Source organism: Emydura macquarii, unplaced genomic scaffold (assembly GCF_026122565.2).
Source record: "Emydura macquarii macquarii isolate MOO-44397 ecotype Brisbane River unplaced genomic scaffold, CSIRO-AGI_Emac_v2 contig_2948, whole genome shotgun sequence".
NCBI lineage: Eukaryota > Metazoa > Chordata > Testudines > Chelidae > Emydura > Emydura macquarii.
In genome coordinates this window covers 1,162,768-1,187,596 of record NW_027133085.1, presented here as the reverse complement: position 1 = coordinate 1,187,596, position 24,829 = coordinate 1,162,768, and the positions used below count along the sequence as shown (strand labels likewise).

Here is a 24,829-nt window from a genome sequence, read left to right as displayed (position 1 = left end):
AAACAAATATTCTGCCCCTTTAGGGGGAAAATAAACATTTTTTCCAGCCCCCTTTGATGGCTGGTGTGTGTCACATGTCCTTAGCAGGCTCCAAAATGGCGTCGGAGCTGTGGACTGTCCATGGATAAAATCCTGAACCTCTTCCAGTGGGATCTGCAGGGTTTCAGTTCCTAGTACTGTCTGTTGTCATCCAGAAGGGAGAGAGAGGCCAGAGAAGAAAAAGATGCTGTCAGCAGACCTGGCGGCACACTGGCTACTCTGCTTGTTCTTGCTTCCCCATTTGCATCTGAGGGCCTCAGGCTCCTTTCTTGGAGGCGCAGTCTGCCAAAAGCAGTGCCCTGGGACCTAATAGTCTAGAATTCGATGGCATGGATTCCAAGAGCTCCAGCATGGCCAGTGGGTAGGATCATATGGGTATGGAGGCGGGCCCGATGGGGGGGCAGCACTTATCTCTAGCTCCATATTATAGGTCACAGGGATGTAGGGACCTCCAGATGCCCTGACTGGGCTTATCTCCCAGGTCCGGATCATCAAGGAAAGCAGCAGCGCCATCTCCTTTTCATCCATGGAGTAAGAGTCATCCAACTCCACAGGTAGGGCCATTGGTGTCATCTGTCCTGTAGTAGCACAGTCAAAGGCATATCTCAGCAAGTAGCATCCTGACAGTCTCGGAGCACCCGTGAGCCAGCTAGCGTTTGTGACCATGCAACGATGTGTGAATCATGTAATGATACCTCTCATCGGAACAGGTCTAACAGGATCAGCAACTCTGGGTCTGGGTAAGGCACAAGGTCCTCCAGAAGGGTGTAATGAGGTTTTGTGGGAGAACTGGCTGGTGTCTTCAGTACAGGTTGGTCTGCTGGTGTGATCTTGGCCCTGGTGGTCTTAGTGCAGTGTGGTATTGCCGGTGCGAATGGCAAGTACTTCCTCCTACTCGGATGCACCTTCATGGATGATTTTAGAGCACTGGAAGCTCCCATCAGTGCTGGCCCATGTTCCCCATGAGCTCTAAGTGCACCCACTCTGGAGCAAGGAGTCTCACCTGGTTCCAAGTGAGAGGGAGAGGTAGTCCTTCTCTTGGAGGACTTATGCAGTCATTTGTCTCTTTTTATGAGGGTGTTTCTCCTCACCCTCTTTGTTTGTCCATTTCATGGAGTCCTTGGCCCTGCTGCAGGATTCTGAGCTGGAAAGTGCAGTTGTTGGATGGGCACTGCCTGGAGGCCCCAGCTGATGAGATCAAGGGGGGGGGAGGGGGGGGGCACAGATGTGACATGGGCTCCTGGAGAGCTCCATTAGAGATCTGTGGAGTCTAAACTCCGGAGACTGCCTAGTGAGAAGGTGAAACAAGCAGCAGATCTCACACTTCAATGGAATGTGTGATTCCCCACGGCAGTACAGGCAACTCTCATGCCACTCACTCACTGGGAAGACCAGAAGGGTCTTGAGGGTTTGAGGCCTGGAACCCTGGACTGACGAAGTGCCCTGAACAGTAGGGGAAGCCCCTGCTCCTCACTAGCTATGACTAAACTAATTAACTAATACAGAAACTAATGTAAAGGTTAAAGTTTGGGCTAAAGTTTGAGGGCTACGGACACAAGAGGGCTCTGTCTCAGACCACAGGCAGTAGAAAGAACCTGGAGAGGAGGTTGGTCGTGCTGCCTCTTATGCCCTCAGTTGGGAGCAGGAGGAGACCAAGGGAGCAGGCACAGACCAACAGACGCTGCTTTTGAAGAAATTTCTGGTCCCAGGAGCACGGAGCCCACACACGTCCCCCAGTGAATAACGACAGGGACCATCACTCAAAGCAGCAGCAAAAATTTACAAAGAGGGATACCCTTCCTCAAGACCTTTGGTATGTAACCAGTCACCCTTCTTAAAAGAGAAATTCCAACCCAAAGAGATTGCAGAAGGATCACATTCCAGAAGGACCAGGGTCAAATTAAAGCAATGCAGGCTGCCAAGGCACACCCCACACGAGGTTTACAGGATCTCAATCCCTCCTTCTGGAGGCAGCACGTTTCAAAGTTAAAAATGAAGAGGGCAGTCTACAATTCTCAGAACTATTGTTTCAGGCTATCTGCAGACTGAAGCAAGCAAATACACTGTGGACATTTTAAAGCTTTTTTTGGCAACCATGACTAGACTTTTTTTTTTTTTTTTTTTTTTAAATAAAAGCAGAGATTCTGGTCTCAATATGTGGCTCCAGAATCTGGAGCCCTAACAAGGGCCTAGATTGCAGAGGTCTTAATCCAGCCCTGGAAAGGGCCAATAGAGGGATGGAATGTAATCCATCTCCCATATTTTATGGGAATTCAGTACTGTCTGACATAGGACCCGAGTCCCTCCTGCCCAGATATATAAGGGCAATGGATCCTAGATGCAGACTCCATTACACTGAACTCCATAAGGCCACCCCTTACTGGAGTCAAGAGGCAGAATGGAGACTCAGCGAGAAAGTCTAAGAAATATCCCTTCCATAGGGTATACAAGGCATCTTTGTCCTGTGCAAATAACTAGGAACTGAAGCTTTCTAAACTGCTGCCAGGCTTTAGTGACTACTGGAGAGGGCTAGTAAAGCTTTATCTTGCTTAGTTGCCCACAGAAGCACCTGCAAGAGGACTTTAAAGCACGAAGCAATAAAGGGAAGAAAAAAGACTTTTTAAGATGTTGCCCCAAGACAGAAGCATTTAAACCTGCCTTTTCCTAAGGCACAAATAGCTTACTCAGATCTGTGGCTCAACTAACCACTATATCCAAGAATGTGTCAAAAGAACTGCCAACTCTCAACTGTTGCCTGGGACAAGAAAAGTACTAGTGGTACAGCATAAAATCTCAAGCAACCGAATGAATTTAATTATACATTTGTATATATGATATCTACACCCTGGCCCCTAGTTTCAGTGCCTGGGCTCCTGGATCAGATGGATTCTAGAAATGGACCATAGCCTAATAAGTCTCCTAGCTGCTATAGTCTAAAAGAAACAAGATGACAACATTGTCGGATCACAAGTTATATCAAAGACTAAGGTTTTGGGGTTTTTTAAAATCAAATAGAGAGTTGAAGGAAGGAAGGAAGGAAGGACAGCTGGTTTCAGGGGACACTGTGGTACACAGGAGAGCTGCCTGTTCTGTCTCCTAGCTATGACAAAGGGGAGAGTTAGATGAAAATCTTTTTATATCACAAGCAGCTCTGCAGAGTACTTTTAGTAAATGTATATCTTCTTTGTGAGTCCTTCAGTTCTCCCTACAGGACTGTCCACATTAACCTCTTAAGTAGGAGGGAAACTGGAGGATCTGGTTACCCCACAGATCTGCACATGTTGTTCCTTAAAAGGGATGGAGCCAATAGTGGCATTCATTTCAGGCATTAAGCATAGTCTGTGGCAGATATCACTAGCACATCATGTTAGTAGGGATCTGCCACTCAGAATTAAGATGGTTTCCTAACATTGACAAATGATTGGAAAATTTACTTTAATATTTTTCCTTTTAAAAGCATCCTTACTAGGCAAGTCTTCCCATGAGCAGGCTGTCTCCTCTCAACACCTAGTTGATTCACATGAGACAGTTAAACTCCTTGACTATCAGCAAGTGATTAAGTAATTTACAATCCCATTAAACTCAACTACTATTGAACCAAGAACAAGAACAACTGGCTGCAGAATCTGAATCAACCAGACAGGAGACAGAGGAATAAGGACTCTCCTTCCTCAGAGTATGTAACCTTTAAGGTTCCCCTTCAGAGGCTCACATTTCTTTCAAGAACCTTTTTCTAGGAGGAAGCCCTGAAAGGGACAGAGTGCATTCAGAGGGATTACGCCCATTTAAGGAAGGGGTATATTGTCTGAAGTCTATGGAGTCCCAGGAGGTGGCAGCAGCAGGTAGGGAATAAACGTCAGCAGTGAGAGCTCTTCCCAATCACAGTCCTCATAGAAATAATGAGAGGGCCATTGATTGCAACATAACCATGGGAACATAAGAATGGTCATAATGGGTCAGACTAATGGTCCATCTAGCTCAGTATTCTGTCTTAATGCCAGGTGCTTCAGAGAGAATGAACGGAACAGGTAATCAAGTGGTTCATCCCGTCACCCATTCCCAGCTTCTGGCAAAGAGGCTAGGGACACTTCAGAGCATGGTTTTGCATCCCTGACCATCCAGGCTAATAGCCCTTGATGGACTTATCCTCCATGAACTTATCTAGTTCTTTTCTGAACCCCATTACAGTCTTGGACTTCACAATATCCTCTGGCAAAGAGTTCCACAGGTTAACTGTGTGTTGTGTGAAGAAATACTTCCTTTTGTTTGTTTTAAATCTGCTGCCTATTAATTTCATTTGGTGACCCCTAGTTCTTGTGTTATGAGTAAATAACACTTCCTTTTTTACTTTCTCCACATCCGTTATGATTTTATAGATCTCTATCATGCCTCCCCCTCGTAGTCGTCTCTTTTCCAAACTGAAAAGTCCCAGTCTTATTAATTTCTCATCATATGGAAGCTGTTCCATACCCCTAATCAGTTTTGTTGCCCTTTTCTGGACGTTTTCCAATTCCAATATATCTTTTTTGAGATGGGACGACCAGATCTGCATGCAGTATTCAAAATGTGGGCATGGATTTATAAAGAGGCAATATGATCTTTTCTATTATCTATCCCTTTCCTAATGATTCCCAACATTCATTTAGCTTTTCATCTCATTAAGAAATATCGTGGCAGACGAGCACCCAGAGGGGATCATCCTGGGGAGCTGAGGGTTATCTGTGTAGAATGTAGAATTAACAGATTCAGGACCACTGTGGAAGTTGTGAGTGTTGGGTTTGATGACCTAGCAAGATCACAAATACAGAGTGGATCCACTTTGGCCAGTGTCAGACTGCATTCCCTACAGTCACTACCTTTATCCATCTCTGCAATGGACAGTGCTCCACTTGCTGCAGAGGCCTGAATGGCCATATCCCCAATAGTGGATGGTCACACATCGCCATCTTTGGACAATGTACCATACCTGCATTCAAGATGCATTATTCTGACCAGACCATTAATGCCACAGCCAGTACAGATGCTACCGGGGAGGAGACGAGAGCGAGCAGAACAGTAAGAAAGATAGGTTTGTCATCAAAACTCAAATCTACAGATTATATCCTCAAACTCCAAGCAAAGTTGCTGTGAAGAGTTGGTCCATTTGGCACAGAAGCAGCAACACTGGGGTCGTGTTGCAGTTCTCAGATTATATGGGAAGAGCTTAGAAGGAACCCATATGTTTAGCTAATTAGCTACTTTTGTAGCATTTGTCGGCATGATAATCATCAGCTAGTCCCAGACTCAAGGATTCTGTATATGAGCTAAAGTACTCTATAGTTGTGATAGACAGTTACATTACTAATGACTCCATTTCCGCAACACTGCTAATGTATTCTTTGACATGCTAGTATTACTCACACACAATCCTTTTTCAAAAGCTTTAAATGTCAATGAATTTTATTTTTTTTTTTAAATTAACAAACCAAGTAAGGTTTCTAACTGGACTATGGATTAACCCAATTATTTTCCAGTGTGGGACACACTGACTGGGAAAGCACATAGAAGTAGGCTGGGGAGGAGGCCTCAATTATTTTCCAGAGCCTCAGCTTCCATTGAAAAAAATGTCAGCCTCTCCTAAACTCTCTAAAGTTAGGAAAAAAACCTTGAAAACATGACCCAAATATGAGAGTGATCTGAGCGGATGCTCATTCTGAGTAGACCTTCAGCATCACATCGGTGGGTGGAGGGGGGGGCGGGGCTGCACAATTGTTTTCATTTTCCTGAAAGGGAATTTAGCTTTCAGAAGTTTTGAATGTGCTGGATTAGCCTGTAACTGAGTTTCAGTGACACACACAAAACTGACCACCTGTACCAATTTAAAACCTACATGGAATGAAGTATTTTTAAACATTAAAAATATAGGAAAAGTAGGACACATGACTAAATGTTCTATTAATATATATTGCTTTAAAATATTCCACTGGCTACTATTGTTTTTAATTTAAAAGCGAACGCTCTCTTTTTTGGAAGAGAGAAAATAAGTATCACATTACTCAACAGTAACTCTTTTAATCAAATAAAGAGCAGCAACTGGCTCTGAAAGGAGTGCCATGAAATTGTTCACCATGAGGATGGTGGCCAGAATTCAGAGTGTTATGCGGGCAAAGAAGGAGATAGACTAAAACAATGGAAAACTAAAATATCCTCAAGGCTGCAAGAGTGATGCAGAGGACTGGTGCTTGTGTGTGTGGATACCTCTAAATGAACTGTTTTTTGATCTATTATATATAATTCTGTTTTCTTAAACCAAAATAGAGAAAAAGGCTAAAAAAATTTCTTTCCAAAGTATATAGATGAAAAGATTTACTTTGCTAAAAGGCTCTTACAGCTTGCATCCACACTGAAACCAGCTGCTCTAGTTCCATTTTAGCCTGCTTGGACAACTCCAAGATGCGTTCTCTGTGCTCATGGCTGGTGTAGGCAGAATCAGTAAAATCCTCTGTGTGTTCCAGAATGAGTTCCAGCATCGCTGAAAGATTCTCCTTAGAGAGAAAATAAAGATTCTCCCGAAGACCTTCCACCTTATTCTGAAAAGGATAAAATTCAATTCCCTGTGAATCATTCATGTAAATATAGAAAGCAGATGTGTCATGCATTTTCTCCCACCCTTCAGCTTTCTTTTGGCCTATTGTTAGCACTTTCTGCTAATGAGAATTTATTTTACCCACCCACAACCATCCATTTTGTTTCTTCACCTACTAGCAACATTAGCAATGTAATTTGTGTCTCACCCTTGAAACAAACAGCAAAGGTAAGGATATTTCAATGTTTCTCTACTATAATTGTTTTCTGTTGTGAAAAGGAAGATAAGCCCAGTCTAATAACTGTTGCTAAATGTAATGTGGTATTCAAGTTTTGTTTGGTCTTTTATACACCCTCCTGCATTCAAAGTTTTTATAAAAATTTTACGTATTTTAACTTTGGCAGTCACATCAGAGAAATTATAACCACATTTTAGATGCAGGGATATGAAAGAGAGAGTAGCACAACCACCAAGGAACAGATGGGTCAGATAAGATTAAAGTCAGGATGCAAAAGACCAGAAGATTCTCTCCCACTATTGCCATCCTGGGGAATAAATCTTGAGCAGGACAGACTGGTAAGTGTTCAACTGCTGCTAAGGCAGCCGTTTAATCAGAAATGTGTTCTCAGTGGGATGTGATATCCAACGGAACTTTAACAGGGCAAGATTTAATGAGCGGAAGAAATGACTCTGGATTACAACAGTTTCTTCAAAATGACAGTTTGCTCTTTTAAACTCTTTTCACAGAAGGGTGATGTTTTTAAGTGTGGAGCTTTTATAATGTTAAAAGTTTTATTGCCAGTTATCAACTAGGCGCTTCCTTAGCCCATCTCTTAATGGCTTATTTTAGGGAAACTCTGGCTGAGACATTATGGGTACATCCATACAGCACACTAATCCGAGTCTTGTGTAACCCATGCCTGTGACTTGGCACTTCCACGTCTGCACCTGAACATCCATAATGCACTGGAAACCCAGGGCTCACAGACATGCTGGTACAACCATATCACAATACTACCCAGGTCACTACTTTAACGGGCATGGATTATCATATCCCTGGGTTCCTAGCACTCTTGCAGCTGTAGCTATTCCAGGGTTTGGTTCACAGAGGGTTGTAGGAGAACTTGTCTGTCCCAGAGGAGTTGATCAGAGGTGTTTTGGGTGGTTTTACCCCATGAACACATCCAGCCATGCCATTTTGTGTCTATACACTCCCAAGCAGCCAGAACAGATGGCAGTAGTCATTCCAGCCACGACCCAGCTGATACTGTTTGTGCCTGTTGCCTTAGCCACAGATTCCCCCTATGTAGACCAGTGCTTCTGGAGCAGGGCCACAAGCACAGACTGGTAGGATCACATAGTCATGTGGACATGGGAATGACCAACAGGGGGTCCAGAACTTTTGCATGGTGAAGCAGTTGTTCCTGGAGGTTTATGATCAGCTTGCCCCATCTTCCAGCACCAGAACACCCACATAACAGAGGGCATGCCGGTTCAAACACAGGTCACTATAGCCATACGGAAGCTGGCTACCCCAGACTGCTACAGGTCCATGGCTAACCAGGTTGGAGCTGGCAAATCAACTGTGAGGGTTGTTGTGGCAAAGGTGTGTGAGGAGATGATGTACCCAAAGGTGATGGGCATTACAAATGTTCCTGAAATAATTGCTGCCTTTCAGTGAATGAGCTTCCCAAACCACGCTGGGGTCACGGATGCAACTCATCCCTATCATTTGTACACTGAAAGACGCACGAGTACATAAAGCACAAAGGGTACCACTCCATTGTTATGGAGGTCCTGGTCAACCATAGGGGCAGATTTATGGACATTAATGTAGGATGCACTGGCAGGGTGCATGATGCCAGGGTGTTCCAGAAATCCAGACTTTACCCTCATGGAGAAGCATTATTCCAATTGAATGACATTGTGATAAATGGAGTCACTGTCCCTGCTGTGTCTAGGGGACCCCTTTACTCCCTGTTGCCATGACTTATGAAACTGTCTCCTCATTTCAGAGGCCCTGGCAAAAGAAGGTTCAACTACACACTCAGTAGCTGTAGCATGGTGCTGGAACGTGCATTTGCAAATTGAAATCCTGTTTGCGCTGCCTTTGAAACTGTTTGGATGCCAGTGCTCTCACACGACCAGACAATGTGCCTGTCACGACAGGAACTGGATTCAAACATGCAATGGAAAACAGGGATGCTTTGTGTGTACACATGAGTTTGCATGGTCCCATGCATGAGGGGGAAATAAATGGTATTTGAAGTTGTGCTGTGTATGAATGTGCGGCAAATAGGGGATATTTTTCAAATGTGCTGATATTGTGTATTATTAATTTTGTAACACTTTCATGTGTTATGCATTTTACCAATATATGTCATGTACTACAAAGCACAGCTTATGGATTGCTGTGATGAGTTTGTAAATCTTTATTCTGAAAGTTATTGAGAACGGCATGTGATGACCTCCATTACAGTTTGTGCTGTGTTTAACATTATTTATAATAAAACGTACTATTGTAGCATTGTACGAAAATTCAACACTATTTTACACAGGTATTTACATCCCTATGTAAGTACCAGACAGGCAAACCTGCCATGCAACTGTACAGCACAACAAAAAAATTCAGTGCTAAAACAGTGAAAAGTACATGTTCCCAAATGACGTCCAGCTATTCCGGGATGTCCCCAATTCTCCTTGGCCTTTCTGGTATGTTTTGCACCTGGAGGTCTGAACTGGAGTGGGTGAATACACACGGTTCATTTTTCTGTCCACTTGCTAATGTTCATTGCCTGGGATATGGTCCAGCCATCCTCTGAACTGTCCAAATGTTGCATCATCTACAGGACACTATAGCACGAACAGGACTCAGGATGTGGGGCTGTTGCAGGAGATGAAGATGGCAATGGAGGCTGTAGTCTGGTAGCCATGAGCACAAGTTAACACTCGAACAGTTCCTTCTGTTGCACTCTGTCTGCCTCCCTCAACTTGCAGTCATGCTCCAAGAAACTGCCCACCAATTTCGTCTCATGCTGTGCAACCTCTGTCTCCCTTTCACCCTTCTTGCATCCTTATTCTTTTGATACTACATCCGGCCCTTCTCAAACTCTATATATACTGATTCATTTTATCTAACAGCTCTCCCACCATCTCATCTCAGACCCCCTTTCTCCTTGCTTGCAGTAGCTGGGTCTTCTCCCCCAGGCTTCAGGTGCCACATTTTTGCCTTCCAGAGGCTGAAGAGCCTTGAAAGGAAAAAGGAAGAACATATTATTGTCCAACTATGATAAAATTACATTTCCCACTCCATCAAAGTGGGAATTCAAAGTCTTTTAATTCAAAGTCAAAAGATTATACTGTATTGTATTCACCTAAAAACATGGCCATTTCAGACACCTTTTGAAACAGCTGCAAAAGCTGTAACACATGATGGTAAAATCAATTCAAATTATTTTTATAACCCCTTCATTTTTTCTGGGGGTGAGGGAGGACTTAGAAGGTCGAGTTTCTAGCTATGGGTTTTCAAATTGTCAGGCAGGACAAGCTCTTGAGAACACTGGTATTCTGGAAGTCCCTGAGTGGAAGTGTGAACTTCTGTTCCAGACCAGTGGAGGAGGGCCATCCATGTAGGCTAAGGAGATACTTAGGCATCTAATAACTGATCAGCACACCTCAAAATGGAGAGGACTAGTGAGTTACAGACGTAGCCCTAATAAGTATGCCCTGCCTCTGACTGTCTGGTGTTCCTACTCTGTGAGAAATTCACTTTCATCATTAGCCAGCAATAGGTGAAAATCCATGGTAAAATCAACATGATGATGATTTAGCATAGAAAAACAGTACAGCCTCCTTACAATCACCCCAAGCCCAGGCACAAATCCAACCGTCAGCCATGGGGATCCTAATGGGAAAACCGACATCTTCCACTGTCATTTGGATTCATATGAAAGCCAGCTATGGAACACACACACACACTTGGGTTTTGTTTGGATTCAGAACAGCCAGGTTTTTTGGGGATGCAGTTTACAGGCAATCAGAGATAGTATGGGTATGGCCTATTTATCGGTGCACTGTATTATGTATATGGTGCACAGGCTATTCATTGTGAAGTTGAACTCATGCTTACGTCAGCAAGTGTCACAGTAAAAATGCTATAACTGCTGTTTAACATTTTCCCTCTTTTCATGATGCCCCCGTTTTGAATTCCATGTGGTACTGCCAAAATTCCAGCTTGTGTTAATAATTTAATAAGCCCAGAAGCCAGAAATCACTCTCATCCATATATTAATAAAAACAAATATGGCAACAGGAACTTACCGGGCTCTGGTGCTTCTTCTGATGCTGGTTCTGCAGCTAGCTACTCCCCAGGGACAGCCCCAAATAGCTCCTCTGAGTACAGATCCACGATGTGTCGTAGCTGCTCCAGCAGCATAGCCTCTTTGATTACTGGCCCAGCACCAGGGTCACTTCTTGCCCTTCATCTGGTGGCTGGCTATCCTGATGTGCTGCTTGTGACTGGGTGCCATCCCTGCTCAGCAGATTGTCTTGCGCCACTGTGGGCTCAGTGCTCACTACAGTTCCTGGTACCCGGACTGAATTCCTTGTAATGGAGGCAGGAAGATGTGTTGCTCCCAGAGGTGATGTTAGCATCTTTGACTTTGTGATACTCAATCTTCAGCCACTTGATTAATTCTCCACATTGTTCTGCTGTACAACTGATTGCCAATGTCGCCAGCCGCGTGGATACAGTTTCACAGATATGATCATTTCTTGTGCTGCTGCTGAAGCTGGATGTTTTGCTCACCTTGCGCTAGAGTTTAACTAGAATCTAGCTCGCAGTGTGCTTGATGCAGGACTTCATCCTACTGCTGCCATTCAAATACACACTGGCATTGACTATGTTTCCAGTTGAGCAGTCCATGTGGAAGTGACAGGTTAAATGCCAAACAGATGCATTTGAACCAGGAAACTGCTTCCAGTTCCTGATAAGTGAGTGGAAAGCTTTGGAACTGAAAGGCTAGGAAACAGCCACAGAGGACTGTGGGATAGCACTGGTGGTCTCTCCAAACCTAAATCTGGCAACCTGGACTTGAGCTGCAGACACATTGCAATGGCTGGACTTTGAACCGCTTCACAGAGGGACTGAGGCTCTGACCCACCACGCAGCAGGGCCTGCGGGACCAAGTCAGCAGGGTTTGTGGGCCCGAGTCAGAATAACTTCAGTGTGGAAGTTTAGAAGTGGAGCTTGGCCTTAAACCTAAGTCAGAGCCCAGGCTTAGTGCTGTGCAGACATAGCCTGCTATGTGGGCCATACAGGAGTATGAAGTTGAGAACAGCACTTCAACATAGAATATAGACCTGAATACATTTTAATCTACACCCATGAAGTGTCTGGAATATTAGCAGATGATGTACAGTGGCAGCAGCAGACAAACCATAACCACCTTTTATCAAACTATAGTGAACTCCTGAGAGCCTCGTGCAAGTCCTGATATTGGAAACACTGCACTCATTCAAGGTGCAGAGAAATTAAGTTTCCTATTGTACATATGTATTTTTTAAATTTATCTTGCAATATAATTCTTTTAAGCCATAGAATAATAATACTGTCTTTATCCTTACCTTGAATTCTGTGATGCTACTATATATACTTATCGGAGCCATTTCATTCTCTCCTCTGGGTCTAGAGTCCGTTACAATCTCTATTACCTGCTCCAAAGCTAATCTCATTCGGTGAAACACTCCTTCTTTGTTTAAACGAGCAGATTCACAGTCAGGATGCCTCAGACATGTCTTTAAAAGTAAATTTAACATATTACCCAAAAATCCGTATGTAGTATAATGAAATAAATACTCATTTCTATACCCAGTTTAAAACAAAAATGTGTAACGTTATTACAAATTTCTTCAATTAACCTACTATTGCATTTGGCAACTTTTTTTTTAGCATTACTAACGGAAAAGCCTCACCCTATCATCATTTTATGTTCACATTTCTTTTGTTGCAGCCTTTACAAATATATCTGGGGAAACAGGGTTACCTTATTGTGCCAGCTACTATAATCTGTGGTTCACCAACACTGAGTAAAGTATGTGAAGTCTTACCTTTGAAGCAGTGAGAAGCATCATGGTACATTTCTCAAGAACAGCCCTAGCTGCTGCCATTCTAGCTTTTTTCTTTTCATCCTTTAAATCCTATGTAAAGAAAATGAAAACATGTAGTATTCTTGGATGATAGCTGAAGAAATTAGCTACTTATAGACAAAGAAAAAAACCAACAAAAAGGTAAAAAGTTTGCTTTTTTTGAGCTTCTTTATGATGTGAGTCTTGAAACAACAGTCTATTCTCACCAAGCTACTTCTTGGAAATCTGGAGTACATGCAGAATTATGACATCACAAGATACAAAAGAATGAAACCTGAGTAACTGAAGGGGAAGATATTTTATGTCAGACTGTTTGAAAACAATTTTTTATTTCTGTTAATACCTATTTGAGTCAAACTCCTGAAGAAAACATCTCTCATATAGTGAATATCCCAGATCCTCCAGCTATGTCCTAAGAAAGCTCCCACTCCTTTAATTTGTTCATCCAAAGGAATCCTCTTGAATAAACGGGAAGGCAAAACCTGACATTTTTAATGTAAAAATCAAGCAAACAACCCACCCCAAAATACAACTGCATGAAGGGAAGGGAGAGGGAGAAATCAGACCCTTGACATATCATAAAGCAAATAAAAAGCATAGACCCAGTGATTTTTTGTTAGGTCACCTTTGAAAAACTTGCCTATACCAAAGAATGAGAAATCTTTGCAAACATGCTATAAAATTATCCTTCTTTTAAAAAGAATAACAGTTTCATAAAATTATCTTAGTGGCTAAAATATTAAGTGCATAAAATTTTACTTGATGAAACACTTAACTGGCTCATCTAGAAACCAATCTGTTTGTAGAGAGAGGAACTCAACAGTAGCAGAAATTTGTCAGGAATTTCCCAGGAGAGGGAGACATGTTATTTATCCCATGGAAAGTAAGCGCTGCAAGAGGAGAGCATTTGAGGGATATGAGCTGGAGAGAGGAAAGATGCTTCAGACACTTTAAAGTCATTACAAGAGGGAAGAGTTAAAGATTAAAAAAAAAAGTCTTCTACACATCAGCAGAGTTTGGTCGCCTAGTGTCTTAATCTTTAAAGAACTGAGAACCCTTTCGTCACCCCAGCTCAAATACTCGTAAGTTCTTCATTGAGTATATGTCCCTGTGGGTGCTCAACCATAGGATGTACGCTTGCCTGTGCACTCTCCACTGGAGATTGTAAATAGCAGTGTCCACAGGTCCATGCCTGCACAGTGCAGCGCCCCACGCTCTCAGGCAAGGGCAGATAGAGAGGTACAGACTCACCACTGCTCCAACTCCTTCTCAACCACCTGAGGCTCAAAATAGAGCAACTGCAGTATGCTGCTTCTTAGCTGCTTTTTTGCCTTTTTAAAACTTATTTGCTTCAATTATGCTTATTTAGTTTATTAATTTTTCTTAGCTATAGCAAATTTTTTGCTTGAGGGGGTTTCTCCTCCATGAATTTCTTAACCATGCAGCCTTTGTGGTCTACAACACTTCCATGGGCTATGCCTAAGGCCTCAAGGTACAAGCCCTGCAAAACCTACATACAAGTCTTTTCCCCATAGCAACAAGGTATTCCAGCTGCCTCCAGTGACTCAGAGAATATCTCATCCATCGAAGCGCAGTCTGCATGGAGTTTAAGGACAGGGTCCCGCAAGGATGGAGAGGCTAGACTCAAGGTCCTCCTGATGGAATGTTCCTTATCTCCAGCAGAGTCCGATTCCCTCTCCCCTGCTCAGTACATTGGCCTGAATCTCTCAGGCCATACTAGTGACTTCCAGTGCTCTGGGGTGGTTTCAGAGATGAAGCCCACTAAGAAAAGTCTTTTTCCCTGCCAAAGACTCTTGAAAGATGGGTAAGTCCAAGGCTCCAGGTGACTCTAGTACCAAGACTTTGGTTCCGCCTAGGAAGATGTCAACTGGAGAAGTTGTCAACTAAACAGCACCAAGAGACACCTTCCTTGGTACTGTCTGACACCTCTAAGCAGCGAGATCCATTGAAAACCAGGGACTCTAAGATAAGGGCACTGATACAAGTATCCTCTCAGAGACCACTCTCTCTCTATCATCTTTCTCTTGAATAAGCATACAGCCATCATCTCATCCACCTCTCCAATACCACATGCATCATTAGCCCTGCAACCAACCCCATTCCAGGCCCTCGTACTGCTTCAGGCCCCTACGACTCACTATCATAACTCTCCAATGCCCTCCAGGTTTCTTTCCCCTAAAGATCTCCTCATCTCAGATGAGCTGCAGTACCCTTTCCTAAGGGGCACTGTAAAAGCCTCTTCTCCATCGCCACTTTGAGAAGTTGGTGACTGAACCCTTACTCGCAAGAACAAGACTTGATTCACTGCCTTCAGCCAGCACCAATTCCCGAAGCTCCCCTATTCAAATTGGTAGATGACAATCTCAGATGCTGAGGTTTCCGTGTGGGGCTCTGTCTCAACACTCACCACACCATGCCTCGAGACGTACCTTGAGGAAGACTTTCCAGAGCCTAGAACATGCCTTAGGTTCCCTGCGAACAAATACCTTAGGGGATCCTCTCCCTATCCATAATGGGCCTACTGGAAAGCCTGGGTGCATAATGGCACCCAATTTTATAGAGTATCAGCCTACAAGAAGCAACAGGAATATCTGCCAGTACGACAATAGTTACCGGCACTGCAAGACAGTTCTCCGGTACTGTGTATTTCCTGGTACCTGAGGAGACTCACGAGGAGTGAGAGCTATCAAACAAAGGGGTTACCCCTTCACCCAAGTCCTCCTCATCCCCTGAAAAGGCAATGATGCCACCGCTATCATTGCCTTCTTATGCAGATGACTTTAGGGCCTTTCAGGACTTAATGAAGTGGTTAGCAGAATCCCTCCAGATTCCATTGGAGAAAGTCCAAGAGCCTCAACATTCCCAGGTGGACATTTGACATACCAGCCCGCAGGGCAAGATATCCCTACCTATCAATGAGGCACTGTCATCACCAGCATGTAATCTACGACACTATCCCATCTACTTAAAAAAGGTAGACAAAAATATTACGTTCCTGACAAGGGAACGGAATATTTCTTCTCTCATCGCACCCCAGCTTCCTGGTTGTAGATGTGGTCAATGACTGTCAAAAGCCCGCTCCAGAGTCTATCCTTCCAAGAAGGTGTCTAAATGCCTAGATCTCCTGAGTAGGAAAAGCTATTCGTCAGCTACTCATCAATTTCAAGTCGCAAACTACTAGAATGTGATGGTTAAAATAAGATTTTAAAAAACTTTTCAAAGTTTACTCATTTTCTAGAACAACTGCTACAAGACCAACAGGAACAATCTCCAGCCCTCATTTCATAGGGTCAATTGATTGCTAAAGCTTCCCTGCAGGCTGCTCTCAGCAACACTGACATCACTTCACAGTCCTTAGCCACTGCAGTAGTTATGCAGTGAGGGTCCCGGCTTCAATTTTCTAGCCAAAAATGAAGCATAAATTATTGTGGAAGACCTCCCCTTTGAAGGGCCAAAGCTCCTTAGGGTTGACGCAGACTCACTGCTTTACTCCCTTAAAGACTTGAGGGCAACACTCTCGTCACTTGGAACATACGTCTCACAAACAAAAAGACATTTAAGCAAATCTCAAATAGCACAACACTCACGACCAATCTAGTACCATCTGTAACAGATCTAAGAAGCTGTGTAGAAGAGGATCACCCTCCTCCACAACCAACCATCTGCACCTTCCTCTAAACAACCATTTTGACAACCTGGCCAAGGGCCCCAAACAATCTTTTCCTACAGATCCTCTACTGCACCATTCTGCTGTCCACCCTCCTTTTGGAGATTGCTTCTTCCATTTCCTACATGCCTGGGAGCTTATCATCACAGGTAAGTGGATCCTAGAGCTGGTCACTACAGGATACTCGATTGCCATTCTGTCCCACCCACTTTCCCTCTTCCTCTTCAGGGATCCCTGTCACAAGGATCTCCTAAAGCAATAAACTCAATCTCTGTACTTCAGGGCAGTCAAGCCAATTTCTTCTCAATTCATTGGAAGGGGGTTCTATTCCAAATATTCCCTAGTTCCCAAAAGTGGTGGCAGCTGGAGACGGATATCAGACCTCAGCAATCCAAACATCTAGGTCTTATTACAGTACTTCAGGATGGTGAGACTGGCTAACATAATTCCACCCCTAGATAAGGGGAACTGTTTCATTGCCCTCCACCTCCAAGATGCCTATTTTCATGCGTCTATTTATGCCTCCCTCAAGTATTTTTTGCTTTTGGTCATTGGCTCAGAACATTACCAATGCCATATCCTTCCCTTTGGGATCTCCATGGCCCCGAGAGTCTTTACGAAGGTGCTCTCAGCAATAGTGGCTCACCTGAGCCAGTGGGACATCACGTTTTTTCCAATATCTGGAGAACTAGCTTCTCAGAGATCACTCCACTCAAGAGGTCCAGTCAGCAACCACTAAGTTACTAGCCCTATTTCAGTTTTTGGGAATCTGCATCAATCTAAAAAAAAAAAAAATCTATGTTAACACCATCCAGCAGACAGACTTCATCAAGGCTGCACCAGACTCCCTAACCACTAGCGTTTACCTGCCAAGGACAGATTTTTCTACTACATCCAGCCTGTAATTCTGTTTTACAGCACAACCCCTAAACAACTACAAGGTCTGCCTACAATTCTAGGTCACATGTCGGCCTCCATTTTCATTACACCACATGCAAGACTGCATCTCAGATGCCTTCAGGCATGGCTACGGCCTACATATGCCTCAAACAGCCACAATCTTTTCAAACAAATCACTGTGCCTCCATGGGTACTAGACTCTTTCAGGCAGCAGAAACACCCCCTGAATGGGAATTCCATTTTCATGTCTACCACCTTTGAAAATCCCCATGGACAAATGCCTCTCTCTTGGGTTGGGGTGTATTTGTGCGTGCGCGCACGAAGCATGGCACAAGACAAATAATCCTCACAAGATACATCGCTCCACCTCAACAATCTGGAACTAAGAGCAGTTGACTATACATGTCAGCACTTTCTTCACAACAAAGCAGGCCTTTCTATCAGGGTAACATTGGACAACAAAACAGCTATATACTAGGTAAACCAACAAAGGAGAGCAAGATCCCAATCCTCATTTGCAGAACCACCAAGGCTGTGGAACTGCTGTCTCTTCCATCACCTAGAAATTTCTGCAGTTTACCTACTGGACCTTCAGAACACAGTTGCAGACTCAATGAGCAGGAACTTCCATCAGGATCAGAAGTGGGAACTCATTAGCTCTTACTTCCACAGAATGTGTCCCAAAGGTAGACCTCTTTGCAACCTTAACCAATGTGAAATGTTGCCTTTTCTGGTCCAAGGAAAGATGCAGCCACAGCTCATTGAGAGATGCCCTGCTCGTACCTTGATCCTGTTCTGTCTATAACTATAACTCCAATCCTCAGGACGTTGATCAAACTGAAGCAAGAAAGAGCAATGGCTATACTGATTGCACCTTTGTGGCTGAAAGAAGTGTGGTACTTGGATCTGCTTCATCTCTCAGCTGTGATGCCTCTCTGCCTTCCATTTGGGAGTTGGAGAATTTCCTGTCACACAGTTCCAGAATGCAGAACTATCCTAACCTCATCTCAGATTGAAAGCATGGCTCCTCAGCAGTTCTTAGGCACAGAGTTGAACTACTCACTCAGCTAACGTTCAGTCAGTCCTCTAGTGTAGCAGGAAACCTACTACTTGTAAGACTTATCTGCAAAAATGGAAACACTTTCATTCCTGGTGCCATCACCACTCTCTGAAAGCCTCAGAAGCTCCACTCTCAGTGATCCTATATTAATTGTTGGACTTAAAGGCACAAGATCTGTCAATGAATTCAGTTAGAGTACACATGGCTGCTACTACAGCCTTCCACTCACCTATCAAAGGGGTTTCATTCTTTGTCCATCTAACCACGGCAACATTCCTTACGGGTTCATACAATTTATTCCCTCCAATAGAGAATTTGGCACTTGTATGTGACCTCTAACCAGTCCTCAATGACTTGAAGAAGGCCCCCATTTGAGCCAATGGCTACGTGCTCACTCTTCTACCTCTCCCTCAAGACCTTCATTCCTGATAACCATCAACTTGGCCAAAAGAATGGGCGATCTAAGGGTATTCATGACAGACCCACCATTCATTATCTTTTACTGTGGCAGGGGCAGGCTGGGCCCCAATCTTTGATTCCTCCCTAAAGTCTGGGTGTAATTTCATACCAACCAAGAGATCCATTTATCAGTATTTTATCCAAAGCCCCGTACCACAAGGGAGGAAGCTAGTCTCCACAAATTAGATGTCAGGAGGGCCCTCACTGTCTACCTTGACAGCACTAAGACCTTTAGTGTTTCTCCCAGACTTTTGTATCCTTTGTCAAAAAAATGAATGGACAGCCAATTTCCACTCAAAACTGTCAAAGTGGATGTGACATTACCCAGGGTACAATCTGGATCGATGAACAGCTGTGTCCCCTCAGTTCTCCAACTGGGATGCCTTTTACACTGCTTTGCTGTGAGCACTACCACTCTTGTTCTGCTCAAACACAGCATCCAGTATGTAAATTCCTTCCAGCTATATGGCAAGAGTGCTACAGCCAGTCACACAAGAATTACACTGCAGAGCAACACCACCAAATTCCAAAGTCCCAGACTTTCCCTGATAAATGCACATCTTGTACTGCCCAGCCCTCTCTTGAGCAGCACAAACTCATATAAAGTCCATCATTTTATTAACAGAAAATGATATGCACAAATCCTGTCTTCCCAAATGAAGTTTCCCAAACACTTCAATCTAAACACACTACTGGTTTAGATAAAACAAGTTTATTAACTACAGAAGGATAAATTTTAAATGATTACAAGTAATGAAGCATAAAAGTCAGAACTGGTTACAAGAAAATAAAAGTAAAATGTAACTAATGCCTAACTTAATAAGCTAAGTGAATTCAAAGCAAAGTTTCTCTCATCACATATTCCAACCATCTTACTGGCTGAATTCCATTCAGTCAAGATCCCTTTCCCAGTCCAAAGCTGTTTCCTTTGTTCTTTTGGTGTTGTGGATGCCATGGAGAGAGAAAAAGGGAGGAATAATTTGAGGTGTCTCCTCTCTTCTCTTATAGTTCCTTCTCTTCTTCAAGAATCATCTCCAACTGAGGTTCAGGAGACAAAATCTGTGTTTCTTTGTCAAGATGTAGATTTTCACCCACATCCTCTTTCCTGCCAAAGAATGGCCACTTAACAAAATCTGATGGACCATCACTTGGTTGACACCTGATAGAGGCATTGGTTAGCCTTTTGTCTCTGGGGAACTGGTTTGTGGCTGCTCCCCCTGGACTTAGAACATGTCTTAATACTACCATACAGAGGAATCCTGTAACTTTACATGCAATGTTGCCACACATTTTACAATGACAGCAATGATCAGCAAATTATGAGTTTTCAAATGATACCTCACAAGGCATACTTTGTTCAAAATGTATCATAATCCTGTAAAAGGTGTGAATATAGAGGTACAGACTGTCACAGTGGGTATCGCTTTTGATACGGTCTCTCTCAGTATTCTTATCAGCAAGTTAAAGAAGTATGGGTTGGATGAATGGACTATAAAATGGATAGAGAACTGGCTAGAGCATAGGGCTCAATGAGTAGTGATCAATAGCTCCATGTCTAGCTGGCAGCCGGTCACAAGCGGAGTGCCCCAGGGGTCGGTCCTGAGGCCAGTTTTGTTCAACATCTTCATTAATGATCTGGAGGATGGGGTAGATTGCAAGTTTGCACATGACACTAAGCTAGGGGGAGTGGTAAATACCCTGGAAGGTAGGAATAGGATACAGAAAGCCCTAAACAAACTGGAGGATTGGGCCAAAAGAAATCTGATGAGGTTCAACAAGGACTTAGGATGGAAGAATCCCATGCACAGCTACAGCCTGGGGACCGACGAGCTAGGCAGCAGTTTGGCAGAAAAGGACCTGGGGGTAACAGTGGATAAGAAGCTGGATATGAGTCAGCAGTGTGCCCTGGTTGCCAAGAAGGCTAATAGCATATTGGGCTGCATTAGTAGAAGAACAGCCAGCAGATCACGGGAAGTGATTATTCCCTTCTATTCGGCATTGGTAAGGCCGCATCTGGAGTATTGTGTCCAGTTTTGGGCCCCCCCACTACAAAAAGGATGTGGACAAGCTGGAGAAAGTCCAGCAGAGGGCAACAAAAATGATTAGGGGGCTGGAGCACAAGATTTATGAGGAGAGGCTGAGGGAACTAGGCTTGTTTAGTCTGCAGAAGAGAAGAAGGAGGGGGGATTTGATAGCAGCCTTTAACTACCTGAAAGGGGTTCCAGGGTGAATGGAGCTAGGCTATTCTCAGTGGTGGCAGATGACAGAACAAGGAGCAATGGTCTCAAGTTGCAGTGGGGGAGGTCTAGGTTGGACATTAGGAAAAGGTTTTTCATTAGGAGGGAGGTAAAGCATTGGAATGGGTTACCTAGGGAGGTGGTGGAATCTCCATCTTTAGAGGTTTTTAAGCTGTGGCTTGACAAAACCCTCGCTGGGATTATTTAGCTGAGGTTAGTCCTGCTTTGAGTAGGGGGTTGGACTAGATGACCTCCTGAGGTCCCTTCCAACTCTATGATTCTATGATCTTGACTTGCTATGAAGCTGCTGGGATACATCATCCTCAGTGTGACAGCCCACTCCACTAAGGCTCAGTCCTTTTCTGTAGCCCTCCTTTAGGATGCCGCCATAGCAGAAATCTGCAGGGCTGCAACCTGGTCCTCAGTGCACATTTGCTAAAACATTACATGATCATACCTGCATCCAGAGGTGATACTATCTTTGATGATGCAGTCCTCCAAACTGTCTTGAATTCGCCTCTTCAGCACACACATCCACAATGAGTTTATGTCCCTATGGGTGCTCCATCATAGGAGCCTCCCACTCAGTATGTCAAAGAGGTTATTTACCTGTACAGAAACTTGAGTTCCTCAAGATGCTTTGTCCCTATGGGTGCTCTACCTTCCTGCCCTCCCTCTCCTCTGCTGTGCAGTCTTTCAGCCACTATAGTTGAGAAGGAACTGGACAGGCCATGGATTCAAGCCCCCCCCATAAGACCTCACCTGGGAGCATGAAGCAATTCACTGTGGAGGCAAGGACCTGTGGATACTGCTATTTACAGTCTCCAGGGGAAAGCGCACAGGCCTGCATACATCCTATGGCGGAGCACCCACAGGGACAAAATATCATGAACACAAGTTACTGTAAAGTAACCTCTTCTATTTTCCAGCTCCTGAGTTGCATTAATGAAGAGAAAGAAGTCTGAGGAATTCTGCAGGACAGCAACAAAGACTTCTCTTTAGAGCTCAGGAGCCCGATTCTGTAACAAATGATGCTATGTACTCAAGGCATTTTCAAGCCAATTGCTAGATTGGTTCTATTAAAAAGTTTTATCCACAAAGCACACAAGGGAAAGTCACTCTCGTTGTAGTTCTGCCACTCTCAAAAGTTATCTTGCAGGATTCTCACTTTTAGTCTCAGTCCCCTAGTGTAAGACAAGCAGAACTCTACAAACTCAAATATTTTTTGTTTCTAAGAGCATAAAAGGTCACCATTCTCTGCTCATGGTAATGAACCACCACAAAAGTTTAAGTATCACCCTTGAATCCTTCCAGATAATTCCCAATTTAGCAGGAAATGAAGGCTACTGTGATGGGTGTAGAAACATATACTAAGGAGCGAATCAGAAGGGAAACCAGAAATGAAAGAGGTAGCAGGCTACAGAAAGAACCTTTTCACTGGCCAGGTAACAAAACTAACTGGCAGGCTTCTAAGATTGCGATAGTCAAGCTCTGTGGTGGCTAAAATAGCTCTTCAAAGATTTGTTATTCTGAATGTAGAGTTCTGTCTGTATCACAGCACAGAGCTGAAACACAGCAGTCAGAACACTGCAATAATGGTATCTTTAGGGATTTTAATCCCCTCTGTCTTTAGCTTTCAGGGCTCATTTATTTGTGCAAATTCTCAACTTTTATTCTCTAAACACAAATGAAGTCTCTACAACTTTTCCAGTTACCATTATTTAGTAAGCATTTACACACACACACACACACACACACACACACACACACAAAATATGAAAGAGCAATTTCTTCAAAAAATATGAAGTGGGAAAACTTACTTAGAAAACATTTATAAAAGCAGGAAATGATTTTTTAAAAGAGAAATGTAGTCATGCTAAACCAAAGCTACTTGCATTCCTTTATCCCAGCATTTATTGGTATTTAAGTGCATTTAGACTATAAGCTTTGTTGAGCAGAAACACAGTCTCTTCTAGGAAAATGACCCATTTCTGATAACGGTCATCCGTAAGTGGCTCTCCTCAAAAATGTTAAGATTATTCGGCTTCTAGTAGAGTTCGAACAAAATCATTTTCAGCATTCTGACTGAAAGCATGTGATGTAGTGTTCCATCTGAACTCTAATGCTCATATAATAGTTACATAAACATCTGTGCCCTGTACGTAGTACCAGCTGAGTAGAGAACAGCTTTGAAAAAAAAAACAGAATTACTTTTGAAACTCTGAATCCACACCCCTGCACACAGTACATGTGTTAAATTTGTCTCTAATGTCTAATGAGAAGCTACAGACTAAGGCCCCAACCCTTTAACTACACCCACATGCATGAACTTCTGACTTCAACAGGGCTCCTTGGGGGCATAAGGGTTTACCAGACTGGATCCCTTTGCAAGATCTAGCTATAAAAAACAATTACAATTATGCGTAGCATAATTCTACAATAATATTCATAACTTAAGTAACATTCAGTAGTTCAATCACTTTATAGTTTTCTGAATGGCATACGCGTAAATACTCCCAAATCTGTTTTCATTAAGTTTTATTAAACATAATGAAAATACCAATAGTGATGTTTCCCCCTGATAAAACTACGAGACAGCAGCATACTGAAGCCCAAACTACAAGATGACCATTTCAGGAAAGGCTTCCTTATAGTCCTTCAAAATAGTTACTGATGGATTAAAGCAGAATTAAACATCCATGATCAGGCCACATTCTGCAAACAGACTCAAAATTCTGCAATAACCTAAGCAAGAAAGACACAAACATATCACAAACTTGGTTTGATCTGGGCCATATTTAGCCTTAATGTGTCACTGACTGGGGAATAAATATCTGTCTCTTCACAGGGTACATCTGCCAGTGAGAGTTAGGAGAAAAGGAAAAGGTTTAGTTTCCAGTCTGGAGTTTCCCTGGTTATTTGTAGCTTGCATGATGCTGGTTTTTTGAAAGATTGTGCCTTGGCACTGCTGAGGTGCTCATCTGTGTTACACGCCAGGTATTGAAGTAACAAGAACATGGAGTTAAGCGCCTATTTTGGCAGTTTTCAAATAATAAAATACAGGCAATTTGGTTATCAGACGCCAAAGCAGGCTATTTATGTAGTGCCTCCCCATACTTTGGAAGGCGCTTCACTAAGAACAGCGCTTCTCAGTGAGAGGTGGGGAGAGGAAACTGGGTTTTGGAAATGTCTGCAGCATAAGGATACAAGTATTCATTGGTTTTTGTAGCTACACCACAATCATTTGTCTTTAAAAAAGAACCCAAACGCCACTGTTGAATAAAGCCAAAAGCCACAGTCACTTACAATAAACCTTGAAGCTTTTAATTGGTACCTACATTTTGTCGGTCTCCAGTTAAATGGGCGAACTCCACCATTTCATTTCCAAACTGACTGAATATTTGCACAAACTCTTGAAAACTATTCACTTTCTCTAGCTGTTCCATTGTTGCAAGAACCTGTAATATGGTAAAGAAAATTAGTTATAAAGACTATTAGTAACCTGTTTAACTGCGGTAGTAAGGGAAAATTTCCTAATTTTCCTGAAAATGTTTTGCAGAAGCTTTTAAAGCAGATTTTCATGTGTTTACATATTAAACTACATTTTATCTATTAATCAATAGTAATTATTTACTTTATTTCACCTTTAACAAAGTTTTGCAATAAAATTGCTTCTTCAATAAGTAGAGAAGCAGGAAATGTGACTAACAAATGCTCTTAGCTTAGAGACAGAG

At 43.1% G+C, this 24,829-nt stretch overlaps 1 protein-coding gene across 9 annotated transcripts in view; it reads right to left on the bottom strand.

Moving 5' to 3' along the window:
• The window catches only part of CTNNAL1 (catenin alpha like 1), a 162,127-nt gene that overhangs the window by 84,082 nt on the left and 53,216 nt on the right, over nucleotides 1-24,829 (bottom strand). For 7 of the 9 annotated variants that reach the window (XM_067569890.1, XM_067569891.1, XM_067569895.1 and 4 more), the window contains exons 4-7: nucleotides 24,434-24,553; nucleotides 12,713-12,802; nucleotides 12,230-12,400; nucleotides 6,408-6,608 (exon numbers count right to left, since the gene is read on the bottom strand). In XM_067569890.1, the coding sequence (XP_067425991.1) occupies nucleotides 6,408-6,608; nucleotides 12,230-12,400; nucleotides 12,713-12,802; nucleotides 24,434-24,553 (582 nt within the window). The remainder of the gene's footprint in view (nucleotides 1-6,407; nucleotides 6,609-12,229; nucleotides 12,401-12,712; nucleotides 12,803-24,433; nucleotides 24,554-24,829) is intronic. The other 2 variants (XM_067569894.1, XM_067569896.1) reach the window with 1 other exon arrangement.